Here is a 27108-nt window from a genome sequence, read left to right as displayed (position 1 = left end):
AAAAAAACCTGTTGATTACATGCCAGCTGCTTAATCTGAAAACAGTTACTTTTACTCATACTGACAAAAACTGTATCTTCTGAAAAATACAGCTCTTTAGAGCAGGGGTCCCCAACCCGTGGGCCGTGGACAGGGTCTGAGGCCTGTTAGGAACTGGGCCGCACAGCAAGAGGTGATGAGAGGGCGAGGGAGTGAAGCTTCATCTGCCGCTCCCCATCGCTGGCATTACCGCCTGAACCCCCTCCACCTGCCCTTTCCCCAGCCATGGAAAAATTGTCTTCCACGAAACTGGTCCCTGGTGCCAAAAAGGTTGGGGACCTCTGGCTTTAGAGGAAAAACAAAACAATGTTATCTTGTTTATCTTTGTACAGTTGTTCTTCACTGTGACAAAATATAATTGTTTGGAAATGTTAGTGTTTGGTGAGTATTTGAAATTAAAACATTGCTGGATCTTTGGTAAATAAATCAAGGCTTCATTAAATCTTTTAGTTAGAAAAATGACTTCATAGCATTCTGAGGCAGAGAGTTCTCAGAAGACTTGAACTGGCATCCCAGTGGGAAATAAAATTTTTAAAAATTTTGTAAAAATACCTGGTTATTTCAAGAACATTAAAATAATCACTTAAAATAGAACTTTTCTAAACTATACAGAGTTCTGTGTTTATAGCGAAATAAACATTAGTTATCAGAAATCTGTCATTGCAGTGCAAGATATTTCTACCTTATGGTTTTAATGCTAAGTCAACAACTTCTTCAAATAGTCAATTTACTTTATTTTAACTGAACTCAAGGGAAGCTTGGTAAACAGAAATGGTGCAATGCATGTACTTCTTCTGAGTTTTATTACCACTTTATGCTCTAGTGATTTTTTTTTTGAAGGGCATGATAGTTTATTTTTAAAAATTGTGCCACACTGATCGTAATGACCAGCATACACGTTATGATAGTTTTTCTCTTGGGTATTAATACTGCAGTATTTTTGTATACTGAAATGTTTCAATAGGACCAAGAACGTTAGAGATATAAAATGAACACTAATAATGCTGGTGTCCTGCACCACAGAATTAATTTAAACCCCTTATGAATCAGTGGCATTATAATGTTATATAGTTATGAAGAATGAAAGTTCTCTTCTAAATAGGCAACATGAACTTATACTTCCTTTTTCTTTAATCTTTAGTTTTTATAATTTAAGCTACGTCCACCCTGGCCAAAGCACAATCATACAAGACACCTCAGGTAATTTCCATGCTACCATTGCACAAGTTTAGTGATTTTTGCTTAAACAAAAAAATCAAACCACTGTCAAAAAAGGAGGCAAATAAAACTGATTTTCCAATCATTTGAAAAGCATAGTGCATATTTGTCCAACACAGACTCAAACTTAAATTAAATGCTATCATTATAATCTCCAAACTTCTGCAATAAAATTAACATTTATATATATATATGTATATGGGTTTTATTTATAGAACTGTATTTTGCAATCAACAAGTGAAAGTTATTTTTTAAAGAGCGATATATTTGGTTACAGTTACACATGTTGGTAGTAGAGACAAAGCCACATGATGTTAAATCTGGCTCTAAGTTACCGAAGGTATAAAATTTTGATCAAAATTATGATACTCTGATCTTAAAAATTCAACCCATGTGAGATTACTTTTTAGAGTAAATGTGCTGTTGAGTAATCATTTCTATAATCTCTTTGTATGACTATCTGCAAATTGACCCTTTTCTTTAATCAATGTGACTCACTAACATTTCAAACTGACCTCTTTACTTCTATGTTACCATTTTCTAGTGATTATTTTTGAAAAATATAGCTGCAGGAGGCTGAAAGGACTTAGATATTGTTCCCTCTGCATTTTTGGGTGGGGGGTGCTTAGATGGAGTTACATTTGGATTAAAGATGATAAGGAATATGTTGGTACTCATTTTCTGTTGGAATGTGACTTTTACAAAACTTAGCTGGGGTACACACCCCTACTTGACCTGACTTCTGTCTCTGTCTAAAGTCACATCTGTACTTTGCCTGCCCCCTTACCTTAATCGTCAAGACTTTACAAATCCCCATATGTGCTGAGCAGTCTCTCCCCGTCTGTCTTGGTTTCTACCATGTCCTTCATCTGGAATATCTTCCCTCTGCTTGTCTGTCTGGGAAATCTGACTTTGTTTTAGGCCTAAGATGAAGTTTCATCTCCTATCTGAAACCTTCCCTGATTTTCTTCAAGGCAGAATAGATCACTTCTTCTTTTATATATTACTTATTTAATCCCATGTCAGTCTCTGTGAGGGAAAAGATAGTGTTTTAGATTCTACAACTCAAATGCTTAATACATTGTATGGCCCTTGGTAGATGATTAATAAATATTTGCTGAATGAACTAATTTAGAAAATCCTAAGGGCTTACAATTAAATTTAACTGGATTAGGGAATAAACAGTATTATTGGAACCTTTTATTGGCTTCACGTTCATTTCACTTCATGCTCTTGGAAGTATTTCTAAATATAGATATTCATTTATCCCACAAACATTTTTCTCTAGGTCCCAATTTTTATGAGAATTAAAAAGTTAACATAAACATTTTTTGGATTATTTGTGTGACTTTATTATCATAATAACAAGGAATAAAATTTTTGGAGTGAAATTTTATCATCCTACAAAATAGGCATCCAGCTTTTCTTTCTAGGCTTACCTTTCATTATTCTGTCTCAGGCCTCCAGGCTGATACATTACATGGTATTCTCAGAATTGCACTTTTACTTCAGTGGTATTAAGCAAGTAGATGTGAGCTTGAGTAGAAATTAAACTCTCAAATATCTCAAAGTCATCTAATATCATTGTTTAAATTTTCTTACTCTTCTCTATATTTCTACAAAGTAACTTATAGCATTTGTTTTACTAATCTACTTCAGAATCCTGTATCAAAGTTTTCACTAATTAAATGACACTCGGTGGATGGAAACATTTCTACCCGTATATGGTTCAAACAGCTTTCTGCTACTAGTTCTTTAATTTATTCATTTATTCCTTTCTTCCACCCTTTGATAAAAATATCTGTGTTTTAATAATTAGATTCCTTTATATACAGATTTATTCAGTATTAAAACAACAAAGCAAATTCTCTTCTTTTACTAAGAAAGTAACATTCAATGAATAATAAAGATGAAAAATAGTAAATTACATGTACTTTACCCTAACCTAATGAAAGAATGTAATGCCAGTAACTTTATTTACATAGCTCTTCAACACACATTCTTTTTTTTTTTTTGAAGTATAATTGATTTACAATATTACATTAGTTTCAGGTGTACAACATAGTGATTCAAAATTTTTAAGGATTATACTTCATTTAATGTTATTATAAAACATTGGCTTTGTTTCCCTGTGCTGTACAATATATCTTTGTTGCTTACCTATTTTAATCCTATACCCCTATCTTGCCCCTTCTCTCTCCCCAGTGGTAACCACTAGTTTGTTCTCTATATTTGTGAATCTGTGTCTGTTTTGTTATATACATTTGTTTTATTTTCTTAGATTCCATGCATAAGTGATAACATAGAGTATTTGTCTTTCTCTGTCTGACTTATTTCACTAAGCTTTATACTTTCTTGGTCCATCCATGTTGTTGCAAATGGCAGAATTTCATCCTTTTTTATGGCTGAATAATATTCAGTTATATACCGCATCTTCTTTAACCATTCATCTATTGACGGATGTTTAGGTTGCTTCTATACCTTGGCTATTATAAATAATGCTGCTGTGAACATCGGGATGCATGTATCTTTTCAAATTAGTGTTTTCGTTTTCTTCGGGTATATTCCCAGGAGTGGAATTGCTGGATCATATGGTAGTTCTGTTTTTAGTATTTTGAGGAACCTCAATAGTGTTTTCCATAGTGGCTGCACCAATTTACATTCCCACCAACAGTGCAGGAGGGTTCCCTTTTCTCCACATCCTTGTCAACATTTGTTATTTGTAGGCTTTTTGATGATAGCCATTCTGACAGGTGTTCGGTGATATCTCATTGTGGTTTTCATTTGCATTTCCCTGATAATTAGCAATGTTGAGCATCTTTTCATGTACCTGTTAGCCATCTGTATGTCTTCTTTGAAAAATGTCTATTCATGTCTTCTGCCCACTTTAAATTGGGTTGTTTGTTTTTGATATTGAGTTGTGTGAGCTGTTCATATGTTTTGGATATTAACCCCTTATCAGTCATATCATTTGCAAATATTTTCTCTCAGTGAGTTGTCGTTTTGTTTTATCAGTGATTTCCTTTGCTGTACAAAAGCCTTAAGTTTAATTCAGTCCCATTTGTTTATTTTTGCTTTTATTTCTTTTGCCTTAGGAGACAGAGCCAAAAAATATTGATCTGATTTATGTCAAAGAGTGTTCTGCTTGTGTGCTCTTCTAGGAGTTCTATGGTTTCAGTTCTTAAATTTAGGTCTCAAATACGTTTTGAGTTTATTTTAGTATATGGTATGAGGGAATGTTCTAATCTCATTGTTTTACATGTAGCTGTCCAGTTTTCCCAGCACCATTTATTTATGAGACTGTCCTTTCTCCATTGTATATTCTTACCTCCTTTGTCATAGATTCCACACACATTGTTTTGCTTCAAAATCAATTTATTCATATTACTCAGATACACATTAAATGAAGAATGTCTAGTTAAGGAAGAAAGATGGGATCTAAAGAGGGAAAGATGGCTTATGTCATTGAACTCCTATTAATGAGAGTGAAAACGTCATTAGGGTCTAATACTGTCTTCCATAGAGTAGCTCTTCTCAACATGGCCTGTAGTGATCCTAAAATAACGTGCAGGAAAGAATTATGTTGGATTTAATCTTGGCAGGATTGCTTGCCACAGTTCTGGATCTTATTTCAACAACTGATTATTCCCTACTGTGCTGTAATGTTTCCAGGAATTTTTATCCTATAGATAGAATTAACAGTTTTTATATTCACACTCTGAATTCTCTACTATTCCATTCTCATCTGCCTTGCTTTGATCATTTGAGAAAGAGATTTTACTTCTTAATTTCTTCTTAGTTCTTCAGATGAAAGAAGATCATAGCTAGGTTTTGAAAATTATCTCTATTCTCTAAGTCCTCCATTAATTTCTTTACTTCATCTCTTTCCCTTATAGGGAAAACAACTTTTTTTCTGTGTTAGATATCCAAGTTGGGAAAAAGGGTAGTTTGTGCCCAGGCTGATGGTTGAGTTACGGTTGCTTTCTGTTGCCAGTTCTGAAAGAAAAGAAAATTAGTTTTCCAGAGAATTTTTTTCAGTTGGCATTTGGAAAGATTTAGAAGCAGAGCTATACTACATTTTTTGCAGAGGATCCATAGAGGTTGGACAGTAAAGTGAACCTCCAGTTTTCAGATTGCTGGGAGTGCAGAAACCCACTGTATAGCCAAGATGGACAGAAGAGGCCAGGCTCCAAAACCATCAGTATCTGTGTTATGCTTTTTTGTTTTGGCTTTTTACCTTCTGTGTTTTAAAACATAGCATTCACAGAAAAAGTATTCATAATGTATGTATGTACAATTTAAATAGTAAAGTAAATATCTGAGTACCCTTCAGCTTAAGAGAGACCTGTTACTAATGTTAGTTAATGTTGTTAATTACTTTAACCAGACTTCATTGAAGACTTTGTTAGGTAAATCTTTTAGATTTTATTTCATTTACAGATTGTGTTAAACTAGTATTAATATCTTATTTTCATGAAGGAGCTTCCTATTTGGAATATTTTTACAATAATTTCAAATGTTTTAATGAAGTGATGTTAAGTGTACCACAAAGTGATCGCTAACTAAAGCTGCTCATTTTCTGTCTTGTGTTTGAAAACCTTGTGATAGGAAAGATTTTTTGCTGAGGCCAGGGCAAACCCCAGCCAGCAGTACTATGCATTTCCTATTTCTTTACTATAGATTCTTTCTTTTTGCCCTGTAATATTTTCTTTCTCTCGCTTGATTCTAGCCTAAAAAAACACCATGGGTATATCTTTTCTCACTTCAGCTTCTTGGGAGTAGGACTTATGTTTTATGCAGTTCTGTGTGCTGAGCTTACAGTATAGTGCTTAGAACATCAAAATGAGTAGGCAGCGAAGGGAGGAGTATGGTCAGAGATCTGTCACTGGGTGGCGCTGACCATCACATTCTCATTGCCCCATCAGTTGTTTTTCAAGTGCAGTATGAATCCTTGTCATTACTTGGAAATTCTTAGTAGGCTGATAGCAAGTTTAGATGTATCCTTTTGTTGCACAACAGTTTCTTCCAAAAAGCTTTATTAACAGTGGTGGGTGGGTTAAAATGAAGCTTCTGCTGTGTTAGGATGAGAAATAATTAAGATTTGATTGGAATATGAATCCTATCAGTATCCAAAAATATGAACTTAGGTTGGATCCTTCATTTTAATTTGCACTTTAATATAGTCAATACATAGGTAACTAGAGAATATTTTATGGATACCTTTGTTAAATTTAAATTGCAATTCTCAAAAGTAAAATTCTAGACAGCTTTTAACTGATATAGTTTATTTTAACTGGTATAGTTCATTATATAAAAGTAAAAGTTTTTTTTTTTTTTAAAGAAAAACATCTTTAAATCAATAGCAAGCATTCGAAATAGCTACACATAAAGGTTTATTTGGGTTTTCTTAATGTCACTAAGAAAAAAGGATCATTTTTGGTTTTAATCTTTAGTACTAACCATGTGCTAGATATAATATTAAAACTTCATTAGAAACAGCCACATTCAAAGACCTGTAATAAAGTTTCATGAAACAGTACTTACCTGTATTAGCTATGATACTCTGGTAATGAAATTTCCTTTTATTAAAAAAGTTCGCCCAGGTCCACTAAATTGTTTTATTACCTACAGTTTTCAATACCCTCGATATTTAAAAATTGCTTTCCCATGTACTAAGATTGACTTTAAAATGCTGCCACTGGGACATAACATAAAATCTTTAATTAATTTTTAAAGTTCCAAGGATTCTGGCTTCTGTTTTCTGTTCTACTTGAAACAGGTAAGTATGGCTTTGCATACAAACAGATTTTACCAGCCCTACCACAAGAATTTTCTAATGAAATAAATACAACTTATCTTTAAGCCTAAATAATAAATAAACATGTACATTTGTAATATGCCGTTTATCAAAAGGTCAACGCTCTCAGAACATAACCTAAAATAAGAGACGGAAACGTGCCTTTGTACCACCATAATAAATGTCACAAAATTTCAGCTTTGAAACCATATACTTTTCCCAATGATTTTTCTTGGAACTTTTTATGTACTTAATTTTTTTTTTAAAGCGTAGAATTCTTATCAGGTTTACTTCTTTGTTTCTCTATTATAGAAAAGAATATAAGGGTGGAGCAAGGTTAGAATGACTACTGGTAGTCTAAGCACAGAGAGAGAGGAAGTAACATTGACACTTAACATGAAGGAGAAAAACCCGCTAGGGTCCAGTAAAGCATGTTCATGATAATCCCCAAGTCACTGGAAAAAGTCAAATCACATTTGGTGTGTTTTAATTGAGACAGCTAGGAAAATGGAAAATGTTTTAGAAAAATTTTTATCCACAATGACTGAAGTAAAATTTTTGGCATGTTTTTAAGGGGGAACTAAGCAATAAATATAAGGAAATTTCATTTTTGTGGCATATATCTTTCTGGGTAAGACTGGGTAATAGTTATCGTAGTTGTAATTTAGTTTGATTAAACAAGTATTTACATGAGAGAGATTCTTCTAGGCTTGAGATATATACCAATAAACAAGGTAGTTCCTTAAGGAACATAAAGTCTGGCATTCAAAATGCTCTAAATGTTATTTTTCAGATCTCTTTTTTCACAATGATGTCAGGCTTAGTTTTCTGATAATTTAATGTTTTTACTAAGATGCATGAAAAAATTATCTTTGGTTAATTTTTAAGGTAATACTTTAAAATATAAATATCATAAATTTAGATTTCTAGTATTGTGATTTCCATTAAGGCAGCAGGATTTTGGTTTTATTATCTTTTTGAGAAGAAGGATAGATTAGTATACATTTATGTCATTAATGAACTATGGACATCTTGACAGTGCAATCAGTTTTTTCTTCTTACAATGCCTCTTTTATTAGTGTTTTACCAATTCATCCAGTCTGGAAATAAGATGAATTATTGTGTCATTCCCAGGGTTCCTTTTAGAACATGTCTTATTGAAGCCTCTTCCATTAGCAGTCCGCCATCTTCTGGCATACTGGCTATTTATAATAACAAGCCAGCAGTCCCATATTTCTTTAAAACTCTTGGTTAGGTGCTACCTGGTCTACGTAATTTAATTGCAGCTAATTTGTTGATTAGATGTAAACTAGTACATTTACCACAATTTGAGCTAATGGCTCCCTAATCAGTTTCCTTAAAAAGGCAGATTTGTAGTTCAATTCAGAAGGCCTTTTCATGCAATTTTCAGTGTTGATGGCTGTTTAAGAATTTAGGTTTGTTAACTGTGCCCACTTTTTATTTATGTATCTTTGAGTTCTTTGCCTCCATCTGACAACATGTTTGAAGTTGCATTTTATGAATGTGAAACCTTGCACATGCACACTGAATGATTTAGGTCTTATTTCTGCCTCATGTGTTTTTGAAAATACCAGCTGCTGCTTAGTTAAAAATGTAATTTAATTTGACTGACACATGATTTTTATAGTTCATAACATGGATATATTTTCCTTGTTTGTATTCATAAGCCTGTTGAGCCATATGTTAATGTGTTTCTTTGATTTAATTTCATTATTTTAAAAATCAATAACAACAACAAAAACCTTGGGGAAGCCTTCTTTTTAAAATTTTGAAAACATGTTTCTATTTTTTGTAATTCACATTTGTGCTTACAGAATTCCTTCCTATTTTAGTCATTTTCTATATAAGGAATTTTATTATTTTATTAGAGAACAGCCTTTGATATTGATATAATTTTATATTGTATTTATGGAACCAATTGCATTTTGGATGTGTGAAAGAAACCGTTCTCCTCAGTTGCTCAATGCAGTTTTAAGAATCTAATGCCTAGATTTAGTTACACACATAGCAGATTGTTGTAAATCCATTAATTTACATTCTTAACAATTTGCAGTTCAGAAAGCCTCTTGTAAAATTGATGATTATTTTGTCCCTTCTTACCGGAAAAATTCACACATAGACAACTGAAGAAGATTTAAGGACCCCATGAAGGCTTGTTTTGTAAATGGGATGGTACATATAATGCGTAAGTATGTTGTAGGAAGGGGGACCCCTTCCAGGGACCAAGAGTGGGCTCTTGTCTAACACTTGGAAATGAATTGTCTGAAGAGACACGTGCTGACAAAGCAAGAGACTTTTTCGCGGGGGGAGCGCCTGGGTGGAGAGCAGCAGGGTCAGGGGACCCAGGAGAACTGCTCTGCCACATGGCTCACAGTCTCGGGTTTTATGGTTAATGGGGTTAGTTTCTGGGTTGTCTCCGGCCAGTCATTCTGACTCAGGGTCCTTCCTGGTGGCACACGCATCACTCAGCCAAGGTGGATTCCATCAAGAAGGATTCTGGGAGGTTGGTAGGACATGTGGACTGGCGTCTCTTCTCTCCTTCTGACCCTTCCCGAATTCTTCCGGTTGGTGGTAGCTTGTTAGTTCCATGTTCCTTACCAGGATCTCCTGTTGTGAGATAACTCATACAAGTGGCTATTACCTTGCCTGGCCAGGGCGGGCGGTTTCTGTCGGTGCTTCCCCTAACAACTATAAGGCACTATATAAGATAACAAACTGATATAAATACTAAGCAGGAAGCAGTTATATGGGTGCTTGGGACAGCATGTGGAACAGGGCATGGAACAGGACAGGCAGGCTTCATGGAGGTAATGGAATTTAAAGGGCTGATTAGGCGTTCAGAAGACAAAGCCTATTCCAAGCAGAGATGATAGCATGAGCAGATAGGCTAGAAAGCACCCGATCTGTTTGGATATTCATGAGTATCCAGATCTCTGAGGATAGTGATTGTTTCTGATTCACGTTTGAGTTCTGCATGGTGCCCAGCACACTGTACCTTACTTGTTATGTAAATTCAGCAAACACTTACTGAATTGAACTATGTTTCTTTACATACACTTTATCATGGCTCCTGAGACCACCTTCTGTGTATCTTAACATGTTGTATCTTTGCTCACAAATATATATTTTTCAGGGAAACAAGTTAAATCATGTAATTTCAATGACTTTGTGTATTAGTTGGCTTTAAAAAGAAATGTAAAACTTAAGTTTTATATTAGGAGAGAACAACTTTTGATATAAATTCTACATTTCTTTTTTTTTTATATATATATATATTTTTTTTTAATTAATTAATTAATTTATTTATGGCTGTGTTGGGTCTTCGTTTCTGTGTGAGGGCTTTCTCTAGTTGTGGCAAGCGGGGGCCACTCTTCATCGCGGTGCGCGGGCCTCTCACTGTCGCAGCCTCTCTTGTTGCGGAGCACAGGTTCCAGACGCACAGGCTCAGTAGTTGTGGCTCACGGGCTTAGTTGCTCCGCGGCATGTGGGATCTTCCCAGACCAGGGCTCGAACCCGTGTCCCCTGCATTGGCAGGCAGATTCTCAACCACTGCGCCACCAGGGAAGCCCTACATTTCTTAAATTGTATCTCTGGAAACAGTTGTTTTCTGGATTTGTGAAAGAAACATTTCTCCTTAGTTACTTGGTTAGCTTTTTTGGGGAACAGTTAAATGGTCATTAAAGCATCAGATAAACTAATAGCAACCCCAACCAAGTATACTTTTGTTTCAGTAAAAGCTAAGTGAAGTCTGTTCTGCTATGATAATATAATGAATAAATAATAGGTTAATATATAAGTAATAAATAAGAAATAAAGTTTAGAAGCTATTATATTCTTCTTGAGAGATTTTTTTTTCCCCTACCCTTGGAAAGCAGTAAAATCTACGGAGAAGAGGCTGTGGAGGCTGGCATTTTCTTAAATTTTAGTTGTATAACAAACAAAATCCACCTAAAAATAAAACATGCACACATAGGCAAAAAATAGTAAACTTACTTTTTTGATTATTGACTTTTCTTTGCGTGACTGCAAAACATTCCTTGTAACAATTTTGTTGGCTGGTTGGTTTTCTTGCCGTTATTCCCAACATTAGAGCAGTAGGTCCTATGTTGGTGAACTATTTATGCTATTTTAATTCATTAAAAAAAAAAACTGCCTTATTTTCTCTCTTGTGTTTGTAATGTTATAATATGAGCTATTAATTTAAGCACATATTTTATACATTTTCTCATTCTAGTAATATGTAATGAGTGCCTGTTCTGTCTGGATATTATTTCGTAGGTTCTGTAGAGACTATAAAGATGAATAAAATATTAACTCTTTGAGGCACTGCAGATTCAGGGGTTTTTTGATGATAGGATAAAAATATCCTGATTAATGCACATTATTGTCTCTTTCAGAATTCCAGCTTTCATTTGTGAGGTAGTTGTAGAGAAGTCAGTGGTAATGCAGAAGAGAATTTTACTCTTACCTGATTGGGGTTAAATACATGAACCTCATTTTTCTTACTTAGCATTCAAATCCAGTCTGCTGAACACTTGGGCATTCCTTTTACTCTCAGGAACCCGACTTTTTGGGCTTTCCCTTACTCTTTGGAGCTTGACTCAGGTCTTATCTTTATTGAATTATGGTAGAATTTTGAATCATTATTATGCTGATAACTAAAACAGTGTTTCAAGAGTTTCTTACCATATTAAGTATCCAGAATTATATCCAGAGTATTCAAAAGTATTTCAAGTATTCAAAACTATTTTATATATATATGTTTGCATACCCAATTTTCATTTTATTTAACCAGTATGCAAATAATGATCTGATCCTTCATTTTTACCAAACAGTCCAAAGGAGTTAGGTCTGGGTTTATTTTTATTTAAAACAGATTGTTATTTTAAAAGTGAGGTGTGGTAACATGTGTGGATACTTTTCAGATCTTTCATGTACGAAAATTCTTCCACACATCTAGCCATATTCTTATGGTGCAAAGCTTACTATTTTGGAGACTAGTTTTAGGAAAGATTATATAGCTAGTAGAACCAAAGTAAGCAACTTCAGGCTGGAGTTATTTTTAATTTTTTCAAAGCTTTAGAAGGGATTTTTAAAGAAAATCGTTGATGATCAAGCTAATAATGAGAATAGCTTTTATTTGATTCATTTCTAGGTATCAGGCATGGTATTAAGCATTTAAAAAATTATTTTACATATGTGAAAAATATTGTTGCCATTCTCATTTTAAAGTTGGGGAAACTGAGGATTAAGGAAGAAAAAGAATTTGCCCAAGTTTAATGCACTCGTCAGTAGCAGAGGTAGATTTGACTTCTCAAGGGCTCATGACTCAAGAGCTTGATCACAAGCCTCTACCTCTTTAGAGCCAGACAGGTTTATTGCTTTGGATCCTTTTGGTTTGGTAGCTTGTATCTCTGTCCTTTATTTGCCTCTCATTTCATTTAGTACCATGAGTGAAATCAAGATATCTAAAGAAGTCCTTGATAATCAATTAATAAAACACATTATGTTTCGAGAACACACTTGAGATCTGTTCTTGTATATATACATAATCTAGTTCTAGTTGTATGTTATGGGCTCGTTGATTTATGTTTGCTGAAGTTGAGGGGCCTTATGACAAAGCACTTTCTTCCTCCTATCATGACTGTTTTCTGACTTGCAGGTTTTAAATGCACAGAGGGCAGGATACAAAGCAGCCATAGTTCACAATGTTGATTCTGATGACCTCATTAGCATGGGATCCAACGACAGTAAGTACAGGTATCACTTTTCTTCTCTCCTGTTTGACCAATCATTCGAAACTAAAACTTACCAGAATTTCTTTTCTTTCATTTTCTGTTCAAAAAGCAAAATTTCTTCTCCATCAGAAAGATAATTTCCAATTTTTAATCCTCTTGGGATAATTTTGTTCACAATATAAGTGGAATTGACTTGTTCTTTTCTGAACAGTTTGTCGTTGTTGCTGTTGCTTTTTTAACCTATGTGTTTCATTTTAGAGGATGTATTGATATTATGGTAAAAAACCAAAGGAAAGCCAAAGCTTTAAATAGAGATAAGCATATTGAGTTAAGGATGCCATAGGAGAATTTTTGTGATTTATTTAGAGATTCACAACGTTAAATTTTAGGATATGCAGAAATACTAAGTAGCTACTGTATTCTTGTGGAATTTCAAAGCCACATACTTGTGCTCTCTTATGCCAGTTGGTTATTATTAGCCCCGTAACGTATATTGGCATGCCTATAGCTTTCCATTCAAAATGGGAATGTCTTTCCTTATTCTTTACTAGAGAAAATGAGCCAATTTTAATGAAATAACTGGCTTTAATCAGACTGATTTTTAAGCTGTATCCTTTCACTTAATTTAGTGAGAGTGTTAAAGGTGTCTTTTTTATGTTAATGAGACTACTTTTGGACTCCACCAAAGGATGGGGCTGGTTGCTAGGAGAACTAACCAGGTGATTAGAAGGTTGGAACTTTCAGTCACACCCCCTGACCTCAGGGGCCAGTGGTTTTAATCAGTCATGCCTATGTAATGAAGCCTCTGTAAAAACCTGAAAGGACAGGTTCAGAGAGCTTTTGGGTTGGTGGAAGCGTGGAGATGCTGGGAAAGTTGCACTCCTGGAGAGACCATGGAACCTCTGCACCCCTTCCCATATACCTTGCCCTATACATCTCTTTCATCTGGTTGTTCCTGAATTATATCCTTTTATAACAAACTGGTAGTCTAGTAAATAAAATGTTTCCTTGAGTTCTGTGAGCTGCTCTCGCAAATTAATTGAACCCATGGAGTAAGGGTTGTTGGAACCTCCAGTCCGTAGCTGGTGGGTGGGTCAGAAGCACAGGTAACAGCTTGGACTTGCGGCTGGTGTCTGAAGTGGGGGATGGGGATTCTTGTGAGACCGAACCCTAACCCTGTGGAATCTGATGCTATATCTCCAGGTAGACAATGTCAGAATTGAGTTGAGTTGTTTGATGGTGTGGGAAGATCCCCACACACATTGGCAATTGGGTTCAGAACCCAGAATACACTAAATAAATACACTGCCAACATTCAGGATTAAATATTTTGTTTTTGTTTTTCTTTTAGTATATAACAATAATACCTCTTGTTATTAAGTTGGATTGAGTCATATATGCAAGAAAGAGTTTTCAGCAAAGAGCAGACCTAAAGCTATGGACTGATATACTCCATTGGAATGTATTTAGGACTTTAAATAACTGCATCCTCAGTAGGAAATATTTTGGATTCCTTGACCAAAAAAATCTTTTTATAACATGAGACAGTATTTTTTGTTGTTGGTGAGTTGAACTCTTTTCCTTCTTACCCCTAATATAATCTGGGGCAAAATTACAATATATAAAAAGTAAAACTTAGCAATAAGTTCATTAATTAATTTCTTTATATTTTAAATTATTATTTTAATCTTCTAGCTGATTAAATCATAACTGTAGAATGCATGAAGTACCCTTAAGAGGTTCTAGCATTTCACAAAAGGTTTGATAACCACTGTTTAGGAATTAGAGGAATTGATGAAGGGATTTTACTTATCAAATAAACTAGTACTGTTTTACTACAGATTTGACACAGTTGTCTTCTCTTCCTTTAATCACCTCGCATTAAAAAAAAATTATTATCCTACACAGTACCTCCCAGGCTAGTCACTTTTGTGACCTGTATACATTACTGGCAAAACGGAAAGTGTACACACTCTAAAAATAGGCCTGAATTCAAATGTGTGCTCCTACTTGTTTTGAATGTATAATTTTGAGCAAGTTACCTACTCTTTGTGTGTTTTGCTGAAGGCCTGGGCCTAGGTTTTAGCAACCCTCAAGACCTTCTCAAGGGTTCTGGGTTGAATAAAATGATTAGTATTTGTAAACTATTTACTCTTTTGACATGCTTTTAATAAAAAATTTGCAAGATGAAAGTGTCAGTTCCCCTTAACACCTGTTTTGTCTTTGTACTAAAACCTTTTTGTGATTATCATATCAGTTCCTAAGGAAAGTGTGCTAAATATTAGAAGTAGCACATAACCGTGTAATCCTGTTGTTGCTATGGAAATGTTCCGACTGAGTTATTATATTTCAGAGATTGTTCAGAATTTTGGTTCTTGACTTCATTGCTTAGATTACTTTCCATGACATTTTGCTCTGTCCTTGAGTGTGTATGTGTTTGAACATTTCATATATCCAACACGTTGTAAAGATCTTTACCATTTTCATCTTTGCTGTTACTTGGTAGAGGAAAAGGAAGCACAGATTTATTAAAAGAAGCATGTATCTATCGCTCTTTTTAGGCTTAGATCATAGCCACATGTGTTCTCCTAAGAGCAGAGGTTCTAATATCTGGACCCAAAAGGAAGTTTTAAAGGCCTCTTGCCAACATTTCACACAGGAATGTATCTGTTTCTTATTTCATCTAGGACATAGAATGATAGACTAGCTCAGTGAGTCAATCACATTTGTCATCTTCAGGAGGCAGCAGAATGTGGTGGGGAAGAATACGAACTTCAAGACCAGGAAATGTGGGTTTATTCCAAGTTAGTTGATATATGAACTGACCTGTGCTGCTGGAAAAGTTACTAACCTTTCCAGGCCCTTTATTTTCGTCTGTAAAAGTGTGAATAATTTTAATTTTTATTTGACCTGACAGGGTTTTGAAGATCATATGAAAGAAGGTATATGAGAAAACCCATGCCATAGCAGAGTGGAAAGAGCCTACATTAGGAGTCTGAGCCTCAAGTTTGGGTCTAGGCTGTGCAAATTTCTAGCTGTATAAATAGGGCAAGTTACCAGTATGGGTTTGTTTCTTCTCCTTTTTTCCTTGCTTTCTGCCTTCAACAAATATTTTTTGTCAGCCTACTCTGCATCAGGCACTCTCTTAGGCATCATGACTACAGCAGGAAATGATACAGTTTTAAGGCTTTGCTCATACTTTTCATTGAGGTAGCAGAATGCAGTAGTTAAAGAGTATGGTTTCTGAGTATTGCCTTACAAGGTTTGAATCCCAGCTCCACCACTTACCAGCTATGTGACCTTGGGAACATTACCTAACATCTCTATGCCTCACTTTTCTGATATGTTAAATGGGGATGATAATAGTACTCAATTCACTGGTTTGTTGCTTATGACATATAAAACATCTAGAAGACTGCCTGGTTCTTAGTAATCATTTAATGGTTATTTAGCTGCTATTATTATTGCTGCAGTTATTATTATTGTTATTATTGCATTCTAGGGTGGGAGAGAGGAAATGAACACATAATCAAAGAGGTATGGTATATGTCAAGTAGTGGTAAGCGCTATGAAGAAAAACATGCCAGGTTAAAGGGATACGTAGTGACAGGGATGAGAGGAGGATGGCTATTTTAGATAGGGTGATCAGAGAAGGTTGCTATGAGGCTTTGACATTTGAGCATAGGTCTAAAGTGAGAGGCTGAGCCATGCAGATTTCTGGAGGAGGATATTCCGAGGAAAGGGAACATCAGGCAAATGCAAATGCTCAAAGATAAAGCATACTTGGTGTTTTCAAGGTGTGGCAGAAAATCACAGTGGCTGGAGTAGAGTGAACAAGGGAGAGAGAGAGCTGCAGGGGATGAAGTTGGAGAGGGAGCCAGGGGCTAGATCATGTTGGGTCTTGTAGGACTTTGGAATTTGTTTTACATGGGTTTTAAGCAGAGGCGTGAGGTGATCTGACAGGTTTTAAAAGGATCACTTTGGTTGTTCTTTGGAGAATAGACTGAAGGTGAGAGATGGGCAAGAGTGCCAACTGAGAGGCCAGTTAGAACATCGGTGCAGCAGCCAGGCAAGAGGTGATGGCAGTTTGGAGTATTAGCGGTGACTGTGATGGGAAGTGATAGAATTGTGGATCTGTTTTGAGGTTGATAGGGTTTGATATAAGGAATAAAAGAAGGGGAGGAGACAAGGAGAACTCCAAGATGTTTAACTTGAGAAACCAGGTGAATAGTTAGTTACAGAGATGAGAAAGAGTAGAAGTAGAACTGATTAAGGCAAAAGAGATATTGAGGATTCCGTTTGAGAAACATTAAGGCTGAAACATCTGCTAGGCAGTCAAATGGAGAAACTGAACCGGCAGTTGGACGTATGCGTCTGGAGAGGTTAGGGCTGGCTGCTTAAATTATAATGTCTGTGATACGATAATACTATTTGGCACGATACTTCACAGAGTTGTTTTGTGGATCAGATTAAGATTTCGTGTTTTTAAAGTATTTTGTGAACTAAAACATTTGGTTTTGTTTTCAGTAGATAAATGATGTTGCAAAGTCTCCAGGATGGCTGTTCAAATTTGTGTACGTCATTTCCCCCTTCTTAATCTTCTGACTAAAGTGAGGAACTTTTACCATGTCATTAGATATCATAACTCAGGGAAGTTATGTTGCTCCCAATAATTCTAAGCCAGTAGTTACAAGCCAAAAATTCCTCCTCAAGTTTATCAGAGTATCTTCATGAAAGAGTAAAGCATTTTACAAAGGGTATACAATTCCAAGTTTTAATTATCAAATAAATTAAAATTTAAACTGTTATGTGAAAGAGAAAGATCTCTTAGCATGACAGAAAATATCTCCCTAAAATATATATGGTTATATAACAGTACCTCTGTAGCTATTAAAAATTATGAGGTAGATATTTATTTATTGACATGACAGGATATCTGAGGTATACCATTAAGTGGAAAAAGCCTATACTTTTTCCCATTATTATACGATCCCATTAATACAAAAATTTAAATATTTATTGACCTTAGTAATATAAAGATAGTGATTAAGTGTTCCTCTGCTAACCATTTTGGTTTCTTCCCTCTTAGGGTTTATATGATATGGGCATGTGTGTATGTGTGTGTGTGAGAGAGAGACAGAAAGAGAGAGAACGTACGGAATGAATGATTTTATTTGCATATATCCAAACAATCTGAAAACGAAAAGAAAAATGTACTCTACTAAGGATACCAAGATTTTAAAACTTGTCTTTATAAGAATTAAAGAAAAATACATCAGTGGTTGCCGAGGTTGTGGTGAGGGTTGACTGTAAAGGGGCATGAGGGAATTTGGAGGGATGATAAAACATTTTTTATCTTGATTGTGGTGGTGCTCACATAATTGTATGCATTTGTTGAAACTTAAAGAACTGTTTATACTGCTTCAAGTGAAAGCCTTGTCTTTGGGTGGGAAGGATTATGGCTGTGTTCTGTTCTTCTTTACTTGTATCCACCCCCCTCTTTTAAATAAATAATAAATATACATTTTTAAAAGAAATGTAGAACAAAGTTGTTGTGAAAAATGTAACAAAAGAAAACAAATGGACTTTCTCTAAAGCCAAATCTGTTAAAATAACTCGCAGTTAAAAATATGGCTGCTTTTTCTATAGGAAGAGTAAGATGATTTTTTTTATTTCTCATCTTGAGTACTGGGTAATTTTTGCAAAGTTCTTTTTTTGTTGGCATTTGATTTTGGTTTTTTAGCATAGATATAAAAGTAAACTTTCGTAAGACACGAATCAAAACACAGTGCTTTATCATGAACTCCAGGCTTAGGAGGAAGTAGAAATTTACCCAGCTTCCCTATCCTGTGCCCTTTCTGAACTGTCAGCCCTTCACTCTGTAAAGCCTTAGATGTGTGGTGTCATTTTTCAGACTGTTGTAAAGTGGTCTTTTCCTACATTCTTTGGCTTACACCTCTCGTGGGAATGGGTATGTAAAAAAAAGCTTTTTTCACTTTTTCATTTAGGAATTAAGTTATGAATGGAAAAAACACTTTACATTTCTTCCTCTTCTTCCTTTTCTAATAGTTAATTATGTTTGTAGAGGAATAAATCAAATAAATCAAATGGAAATAATCAAAATAAGAATTATATTTCAATCTCAGGACTATTGAGGTAGTGCGGTAATGTTATATGCAAAATGTTAGCTTTTGTTATTGTAAATGTAATAATGTTTCTCAGCCATTTTGATGGTGGTATAAATATGCAATATGGAAAATCAAATAATAGACAATTCAAGTTGATTGTAATTATTTCCAGTTGTATTTGCTGTTATTATGAAGAAGGTTAAGTTGATTTTACACTAAGTATGGCCTTTGAAGAATAATTTTATTATTGTTTTATACAGTTGAGGTACTAAAGAAAATTGACATTCCATCTGTCTTTATTGGCGAATCATCAGCTAATTCCCTGAAAGATGAATTCACATATGAAAAAGGGTAAGTAATGGATGTAAGAAATAATCATGTAACTTAAAATTATTCTCTTTATTAGGGTAGAATTATATAAGATTAGTTGTAATCAAAGTTCTGTTTTAGAATGTACTCTATCGGGCTAAATGATATCTTCTTAAGTCATGATTTTAAGACTTACTGTATTGTACTGTTTGTTCTGTGTATGATTGCATATTGCAAATACATTTATGCTAGAGAGATTAAGCCACCCATGTTGCTAAAAAGGTAAAAAAAACTTTCCCTTTTATAGTTTAATCAAACCATTGGTATTTAGAAGCAATGTGATTTACTTTTTTTTTTTTTTTCCCGGCTGTGTTGGGTCTTAGCTGCAGCATGCAGGACCTTTCATTGGGGCGTGTGGGCTCTGTAGTTGCGGCGCGTGGCCTTATTTGCCCCGCAGCATGTGGGATCTTAGTTCCCAACCAGGGATCGAACCTGCGTCTGTCCCCTGCATTGGAAGGCAGATTGTTAACCACTGGACCACCAGGGAAGTCCCTGATTTACATTTATATGATACTTTTCATTAAGACATGTTTGTATTTTATTAAAAAGAAATGTTATTTTATAAACAAAGAATCCAAAACACTGTGTTAAGTGACTAACTTTTACAAACACAGAAAGTTTGTTTTCAAGTGTAAAAAGTTTGATTTGGAATTAGAAACTTCTTATGGAATTTCTCCCCAAAATCTCATTACCATGGTAACAAATAGACTGAAACTAACTTAAGGCACAGCTGTCTTATCTTATATAGAAATAGTGCAATTAAATTAACACTTCAGAGCTTCTTCCATGAAACAGCTCCCCAAAACATAGTGGACAGGGAACAGCCTTTTGACTAAGAGGAACAATAACAACAGTATTAATAATAAAAGCAGTAGTATTTATTGAGGAATTAGCAAGTGCCAGGCACTCATGAAACAAGGCCTTTACATTTATAATTCTCAAACAACCCTCTAGAGGTTATTATTATCTCTTACTATCTACATTTGCCAAAAGAGGAAACTGGCACAGTGAAATGCAATTCTAATTATTTAGGGGGGAAAAAAATCCAGGAATATTTGAGTTTGGATATGAATAAAAAAAAGAGAGGGAAGGATTGTTTATTATTTTTGTCATTTTCCCTATACAGTTTTGATATTTAAAATACTGTTCACATATTCTGTGCTCAGAACATTTTTATTAAGTTAGGGAATATAATTTTGGATGTTGTATTAAAAATAGTTAGGCAAGATGCTATTTTGTCAGCCATATTTATGTAGTTAATGGGGGGTGGAGAACTACTACTTGCTTTTACCTCAGTATTATTGCTTCATTTAGAAAAAGTCTGTATATTTTAACATGTATTTTAAAGAGTCTTTTTTTGTTTTTAATGGTAAAGTCATATCTTTTTACATTAAAAAAGTAATACATACCTGCTGGTAAAATGTGGAAAAATTCAGAAATATAAAGCATTTAAACAAAAGTCCCTATGATGCTGTTCTCTAACAACAGCTACTGTTTTTTAAAAAGCTTTTAATTTTTTTCCACATGTTTGAATGCTGACATTAATTAGGGATAATGTGCTCGTAAAATAGTACCATACAATACTTAGTATTTTGTAACATACTTTATTTACTTAATATTTAGACCCTTCCCATGTTAATGCAAGGCCACAAAATCCCTTATCCCAACTCTTGGGGACAGATGTAACATGGAATTGTAACATTTTCAGATTTTTAAAAGTTACGTAACATCCAAATAGGATTTGAGGCAGCATCCCATAACCACATTACATATATATCTGCAATAAATGTATGAGTATCTTATCATGTCAGTTAGGTTCAGGTTGACTAGCAAATGAATTGCAAACATTACTTTTTAAAGCTTTTTAGGTTTCAGAATTGTGCTTAAGGGATTGTGGACCTGTACATACTGATTTGCCTCATCCATCTGCTGGCTGGCTGGCTGGTCGGTCTGCCTGCCTGCCTACCTACCTACCCATTAATTTATTCTACTGTTTAAAAGTAGGGAGGTGAGTATAATGAATCTGATCCTTCAGTTTCAGAATTATCAACTCATGGCCAATTTTGTTTGGACTGTCCGCTCTGAAGCGCCACCCGCCACTTTTCTTCCCCACACCATGATTATTTTAAAGCAAGTACTATATATCCTATCATCTCAACTGTAAATATCTCAGAATATTTCACTAGAAGATAGGTTATATATAAAAAATATAATGATATTATCATTATTTTACATTTTTTTTTAAAGTAAACATTAATTCAATATCAACCCATATTTCAGTCTTTAGATTTGTTTCTGAGCAAATCAGGGCATGTGATCACCCTATTTTTAATCCATACACTTGCTATGCCTCTTTTTTTTTTCCTAGTCATTTATTTATTGAAGCAACAGGGTCATTTGTCCTGTACAGTTTTTACCACAGTCCAGACTTTCCTGACTGCATCCTTGGTGTATTGCCTAGAGTATTCCTTTGTTTCTTATTTTCCCTGTAAATTGCTCATTAGACCTAGAGGTTTGTTCAAATTCAAGTGTGCTTGGAGGGCCAGGAGGATAGGTGAGGCAAGAGTAATTTATGTGTGTTATTATGTATTTCCATCAGGAGACATAATATTTGGTTCTCTCTTTGCGAGGGCAGCAATCATTAATGATCATTGTCTAGATCCATTAGTTCTTTAGGATTTGCAAGTAATCTAATTTTATAATTCCTTCTTCATTTATTAGCTGAAATACTTCTGTAAAGAGGACTCACCCCTTATCAATTATTTGATTACCTTGATGTACAGTCTGTTTAGGAAAGATAGGATAAACATTTGATTCTTTCCCTTTATTTACTGTTTTTAAAATGGTTTGGTTTTCTAGCATCTGCCAAAGATAATTGAATATATATGTTTAAAGTATTTTTTTGAATTTTTGAATTTTATTTATTTTTTTATACAGCAGGTTCTTATTAGTTATCCATTTTATACATATTAGTGTATATATGTCAATCCCAATCTCCCAATTCATGATGGGGGTTGGATAACAAAACAGACAAGGCAAGACCTCCTGTGTCAACAGAGGGGTGGGGAAATTAGAGATTACTGTTACTGTTAGATTATTATTGAAGTTAGAGTTTAGGCCTAACACCTGGTTTGAAAGTAGCCTGGGAACTCATGCAAAGGAGAATGAGACACTATTTCCTAGGTTGCTTAAGACTCTGCTTCAATGATGGAGTCTTAGCTGCAGAGCACATGGAAAGTACAATATTGAGGGGTGGACATGGAGGTAGTATGGGAAGATTCTTACTAAAAGCTGTTTAAATATCTCCTCCTTCAAATACAGATTGATCTGGGGTTAGGACAGGGATGAGTCTGCAGCCTCAGTTGTGGGAACCTGGGCAGAGGGAATAGAAATAAAGCTGGGGGACTGATACTCTGTTGTAGTTGTCCACCCTATATCATCGCCATCACCACCTTCACCATTAGCAATTTGGTTAAGAAAACGCAGTAAACTATAAGCTATCTCGTTTATATAGCCTGCTATATCTCAAACCATTTTAGTTTACTGTCAAGATATATTGTGAAGATCTTTAAAGGGTCTACAGTTGATAGACGGCTCTAAGTATCTTAAAAGCTCAGTGTCCGTATCTCTATCTATATATAGTTTAATCTGGCTTCTAAACCCTAACAGTGTTAATTTATAGCAGTTTGGTGGAAGTAGTTAGGGAGGTTGCAGAGGATCAGCATCTCATTGAAAGGCTCTTCTACTTAAAAGTGGCACCATTTGCTACTGTATTTCAGCCGTGGCCCTGGGGCAGTTTCAGAGGGTTTGTACCAAGAACAGGGACATTGTTTACAGAGCTGGCCTCATGCTGGAAGAGATGGTATCAAATAGAGGAGCCCAGGCTTGCTTTTCTCTTTTTTATACTGATGATGTATCAGTCACTTCAGTATTTTATATTAAGTTACAAAAATGCATATAAATCTTTTGTCATTCTGCTGGAAAGTGAAGTAAAAAGCTACTTTTAGCAATCTTAGCAGTTTTTGGAAAATATTTAAATTATTGGGGGAAATTCCTGGTATTATCTTTTTTGTTCTTCTTTTTGTTAAAGATTGATAGAGCTCTTTGGATGTGAATAAAATTGTTAATAGCATAAAGACTTAAAAATCGCTTGGGAATAGAAATAATTTGTTTTCATGTTATTTTTCTTGAGTACTAGGGCATCCTAAGCATTTCTACATGGGGGAAGGAGTCAACCTGTTTTCATTTCCTTTTACGTTGAGAATTTTTGTTTTGCATTTAACCCTTGTGTTATGAAGTACTTGGAGTCACTACTTAAAAAACCAGCCAGCAGTGGGTAACAAAGTAGTGTTGCTGGCACCATACTAGTTGAGTAGCACAGGAATATTATGGAGAAATCAGTCATCTCACTGACCATTATACAGACTCTTCCCTAGACTGAGGGTATTTTCTATTGCAGGATTTTGCTGCCATGTAAAATTTGCTCACGCAACACAGGTAGTGTGCTTATTCTGTTCCGTTTCATTTCATGAGTCCCAGTGAATTTTTATAATAGCAGTATTGTATGGTTAATAACCATATAACGTATTAACCATGGTTAGTAACAGAGGAGAATAAATCCTGTGGTACTCTCTACCCCCCTGTCCCCACGCGCAACATACACTTTTTTGTAGCGTTTTTTTTTTTCATTCAAGCTGTGGAGAAGGTTGAGAAGAGAGAAGCTACAACTCCTGTGAATTCTGTTGCTGGTTCTTTCATTCCATATCTCACAGATGAATGTGGAGTACAGGGGTTATATCTGTTGTACTTGGTACAACAAGCTCATGTGAAGCATAAAGGGAACGGGGAGTATATTTTCATCAACAGTGGCTCCAGAGATTTTTTTCATGGGAGGAATTTATGAACAGTGATTTGCTTGGGGAGGGGGTTCTTGTTGACATGCTGCCCGAGGCACTGCCATTTTTTAAATGCTGATTTTGCATGTAAAATATGCTAACTTTTACCGAGGTTACTAAATTCAGTAAATGCGTGATTCCAGGATGGACACAGTAAGTATTGATTGGCTGATTTCCTCTACCCAGTCTAAAAGTTTCTTTTAATTATATAGGCAAATTATTTTGGCCGGTATGTAAAATTGACTTAACATTGGAAAAAGCATCCCTTAAATTATTAGAAATAATATGTTAGAAAATGAGATGCGTCTAGTGGATTGAATTGTAATGTCTAAATGCCTTTTAAAAATATTTTTGTTTTCAATTAATATCATAATTTGGCAACTTTTAATACTTCCCAACTATTAATTTTTCTTTTCTTCCAGGGGCCACATTATCTTAGTTCCAGAATTTAGCCTTCCTCTGGAATACTACTTAATCCCCTTCCTTATCATAGTGGGCATCTGTCTCATCTTGATAGTCATTTTCATGGTAGGTAAAATAATTTTAAATACTTTTTAAAAAATAGTATGAATGGCTCTAAAACACACTGTATTGAGTGAGAGAAGCCTTACATAAAAGAGTACGTATTGTATGAGTCCATTTATATGACCGGTTCTGGAAAAGGCAAAGATAATCTGGGTAGAAAAAAAATCAAAACAGTGTTTGCTTCTGGGGGGCTAGAGAGGAATGGGGAATTTACTCAGAAGGGTATAAGGGAATTTCCTGGGGAGTGAGAGTCACGTTCTGCATCTTGAGAGACATTTGGGTTGCGCAATGTCTGAATCACCAAATTCATACTTAAAGTTTGTGCATTTCATTGTATGTAAATTTTACATAAAGAGAAAAAAGGAACTAATAAAAAAATGCTAAACTCTAAGTAATGAGTTTATATGCTGAAGTATTTGAGGAGAATTATACTGATATCTGCAGCTTACTTTGAAATGCATTATAAAAAATAAAGAGAAAAAGATGTATTGATGGGTAGATAGTGGGATTCTCTTAGGGTTTATAGAAGAGGTTTCTAGAGGCTACATGGTGTGTGATATCAAAACAAATTGAATGCAGAAGCAGATATGAGAATCCCTCTGTATTCTATTAAGATAGATATTAAAAGAGATTTACAAAGATATAAAACAATCCCATTATTGTCTCTAACCTTTTTATTTTTCATAAAGAGTATTTATATTAACATCCAGTGAGTTTATTATTGTATTGAATTCATAGATTAAAGATTAAACACTGTCTTTGAAATATTCAGTCTTCCTATGATGTTGTGGTCTTTCTTTTAATTTATTTTGGTCTTTCATATACATCAGTTTAATAATTTTTTTCTGTAAACATTTTGCATGTATTTTGTTAGACCTTTTTGGAATTTCATTTTCTAATTGGTTATTACTAGGGTATAAGAACATTGTTGATTTTTTTAAATAAACTTTTAATTTTGGAATAATGTTAAGATTTACAGAAAAATTGCAAAGAAGAGAGTTCCTCTACATTCCTTACCTAGTTGCCCCCATTGTTAACATTTTACTTTACCATGATACATTTGTCAAAACTAAGGAACTGACAGTGGTAACATTACTATTACTAAATTCCAGACTGGATAGATTTTATGTTTTTCCATTAATGTTTTCTTTCTGTTCCAGGACCCAGTCCAGGTTACCACATTGTTTTAAATTATCATGTATTCCCAGTCTCCTCTGATCTCTGAACAGTTTCTTAATCTATCCTTGTTTTTCATGACCTTGACAGCCTTGAAGAGTCTTGGCCAGGTATCCTGTAGAATGTCCCTTAATCTGATATTTTTCTTATGATTAGACTGGGTTGGTTATAGGTTTTTAAAAAGAGTATCAGCAAAGTCAAGTGCCCTTCTCATCCTAACATGCCAGGGGGGTACATGATATTTGCATGACATCACCGATGATGATAACTTTCATCCCTTGGTTTAGGTAATGTTTGCCAGGTTTTTCCACTATAAAGTTAATATTTTTTCTCTTTCTCTATTCTATTCTTCCTTTGGAAGTGAGGCACTAAGTATAGCCTGTCCTAAAAGTGGGGAGGGGCAGGAATTAAGCTCCACTTCCTGGAAGTAGGGAAGTATCTACATTTATTATTTAGAATTTTTTGTAAGGAACATTTGTCTCTTCTTGGCATTTATTTGTTCAATCATTTATTTATATTAGTTTGTACTCTGTATATTTATTTTATACTTTGGGTAATAATCCAATACTACATTATTTTTGCTGTTTAAATTGTTTGAGCTTTGGCGATTGGGAGCTCTGCAGGCTGGATCTTGGGTCCCTTTGATTCGACCCATCCTTTTGTCTTGTAAGTACTTCTTTAGTGTCTGGTACTATAAGAAACTCCAGGCTCATTGTTTATTTTTCTGCCCCAGCCCTGGAATCAGATATTTCTCCAAGGAGCTCTGCTTTTTTTAATTGAAGAGTAGTATTTAGAGACCAACATTTGGACACTGGACATTATTGATTTTTATATATTAATCTTATCTCTGCAAACTTACTGAATTCTCCTATTCTGGTAATTTGAATTTGTTGATTCTCCTGGGTTTTCAGTGTAGAAGCAAGGATGGAAAGTTAGAACAACAAACAACAAACAAAAAGAGTACCCTTGGCAAATTAGAAGTAAATACCCTTAAACCAATAAAGATTAATGACTAAAAACTTAAAATGAACATCATTAAATAGTGAATTATTAGAAGCCTTCCCATGAAAGTCAGGAACAAAAAACAAAGGATGCCTGTTGTACCTCCTGTTTAACGTTGTGCTATATTTTCTGGTAAAACAAGAAAAAATGTTATAAGAATTAGAAATAAACTAAATTTTTATTTGCCTTTTTTCTTTTAA

General features: G+C 34.7%; 1 protein-coding gene across 6 annotated transcripts in view; it reads left to right on the top strand.

The window, feature by feature from the left end:
• RNF13 (ring finger protein 13) overlaps positions 1 to 27108 on the top strand; it is a 147612-nt gene that overhangs the window by 73383 nt on the left and 47121 nt on the right. For 4 of the 6 annotated variants that reach the window (XM_082394427.1, XM_082394425.1, XM_082394428.1 and 1 more), the window contains 3 exons: positions 12738 to 12825; positions 19202 to 19292; positions 24628 to 24733. In XM_082394427.1, coding sequence (XP_082250553.1) covers positions 12738 to 12825; positions 19202 to 19292; positions 24628 to 24733 — 285 coding nt within the window. Of the gene's footprint in view, positions 1 to 12737; positions 12836 to 19201; positions 19293 to 24627; positions 24734 to 27108 lie in introns of all 6 variants that reach the window. The other 2 variants (XM_082394429.1, XM_082394430.1) reach the window with 1 other exon arrangement.

This window comes from Balaenoptera borealis (assembly GCF_965194805.1).
Source record: "Balaenoptera borealis genome assembly, chromosome: 5".
Taxonomy (NCBI): Eukaryota; Metazoa; Chordata; class Mammalia; order Artiodactyla; family Balaenopteridae; genus Balaenoptera; species Balaenoptera borealis.
This window is presented reverse-complemented; position numbering and strand designations above follow the sequence as displayed.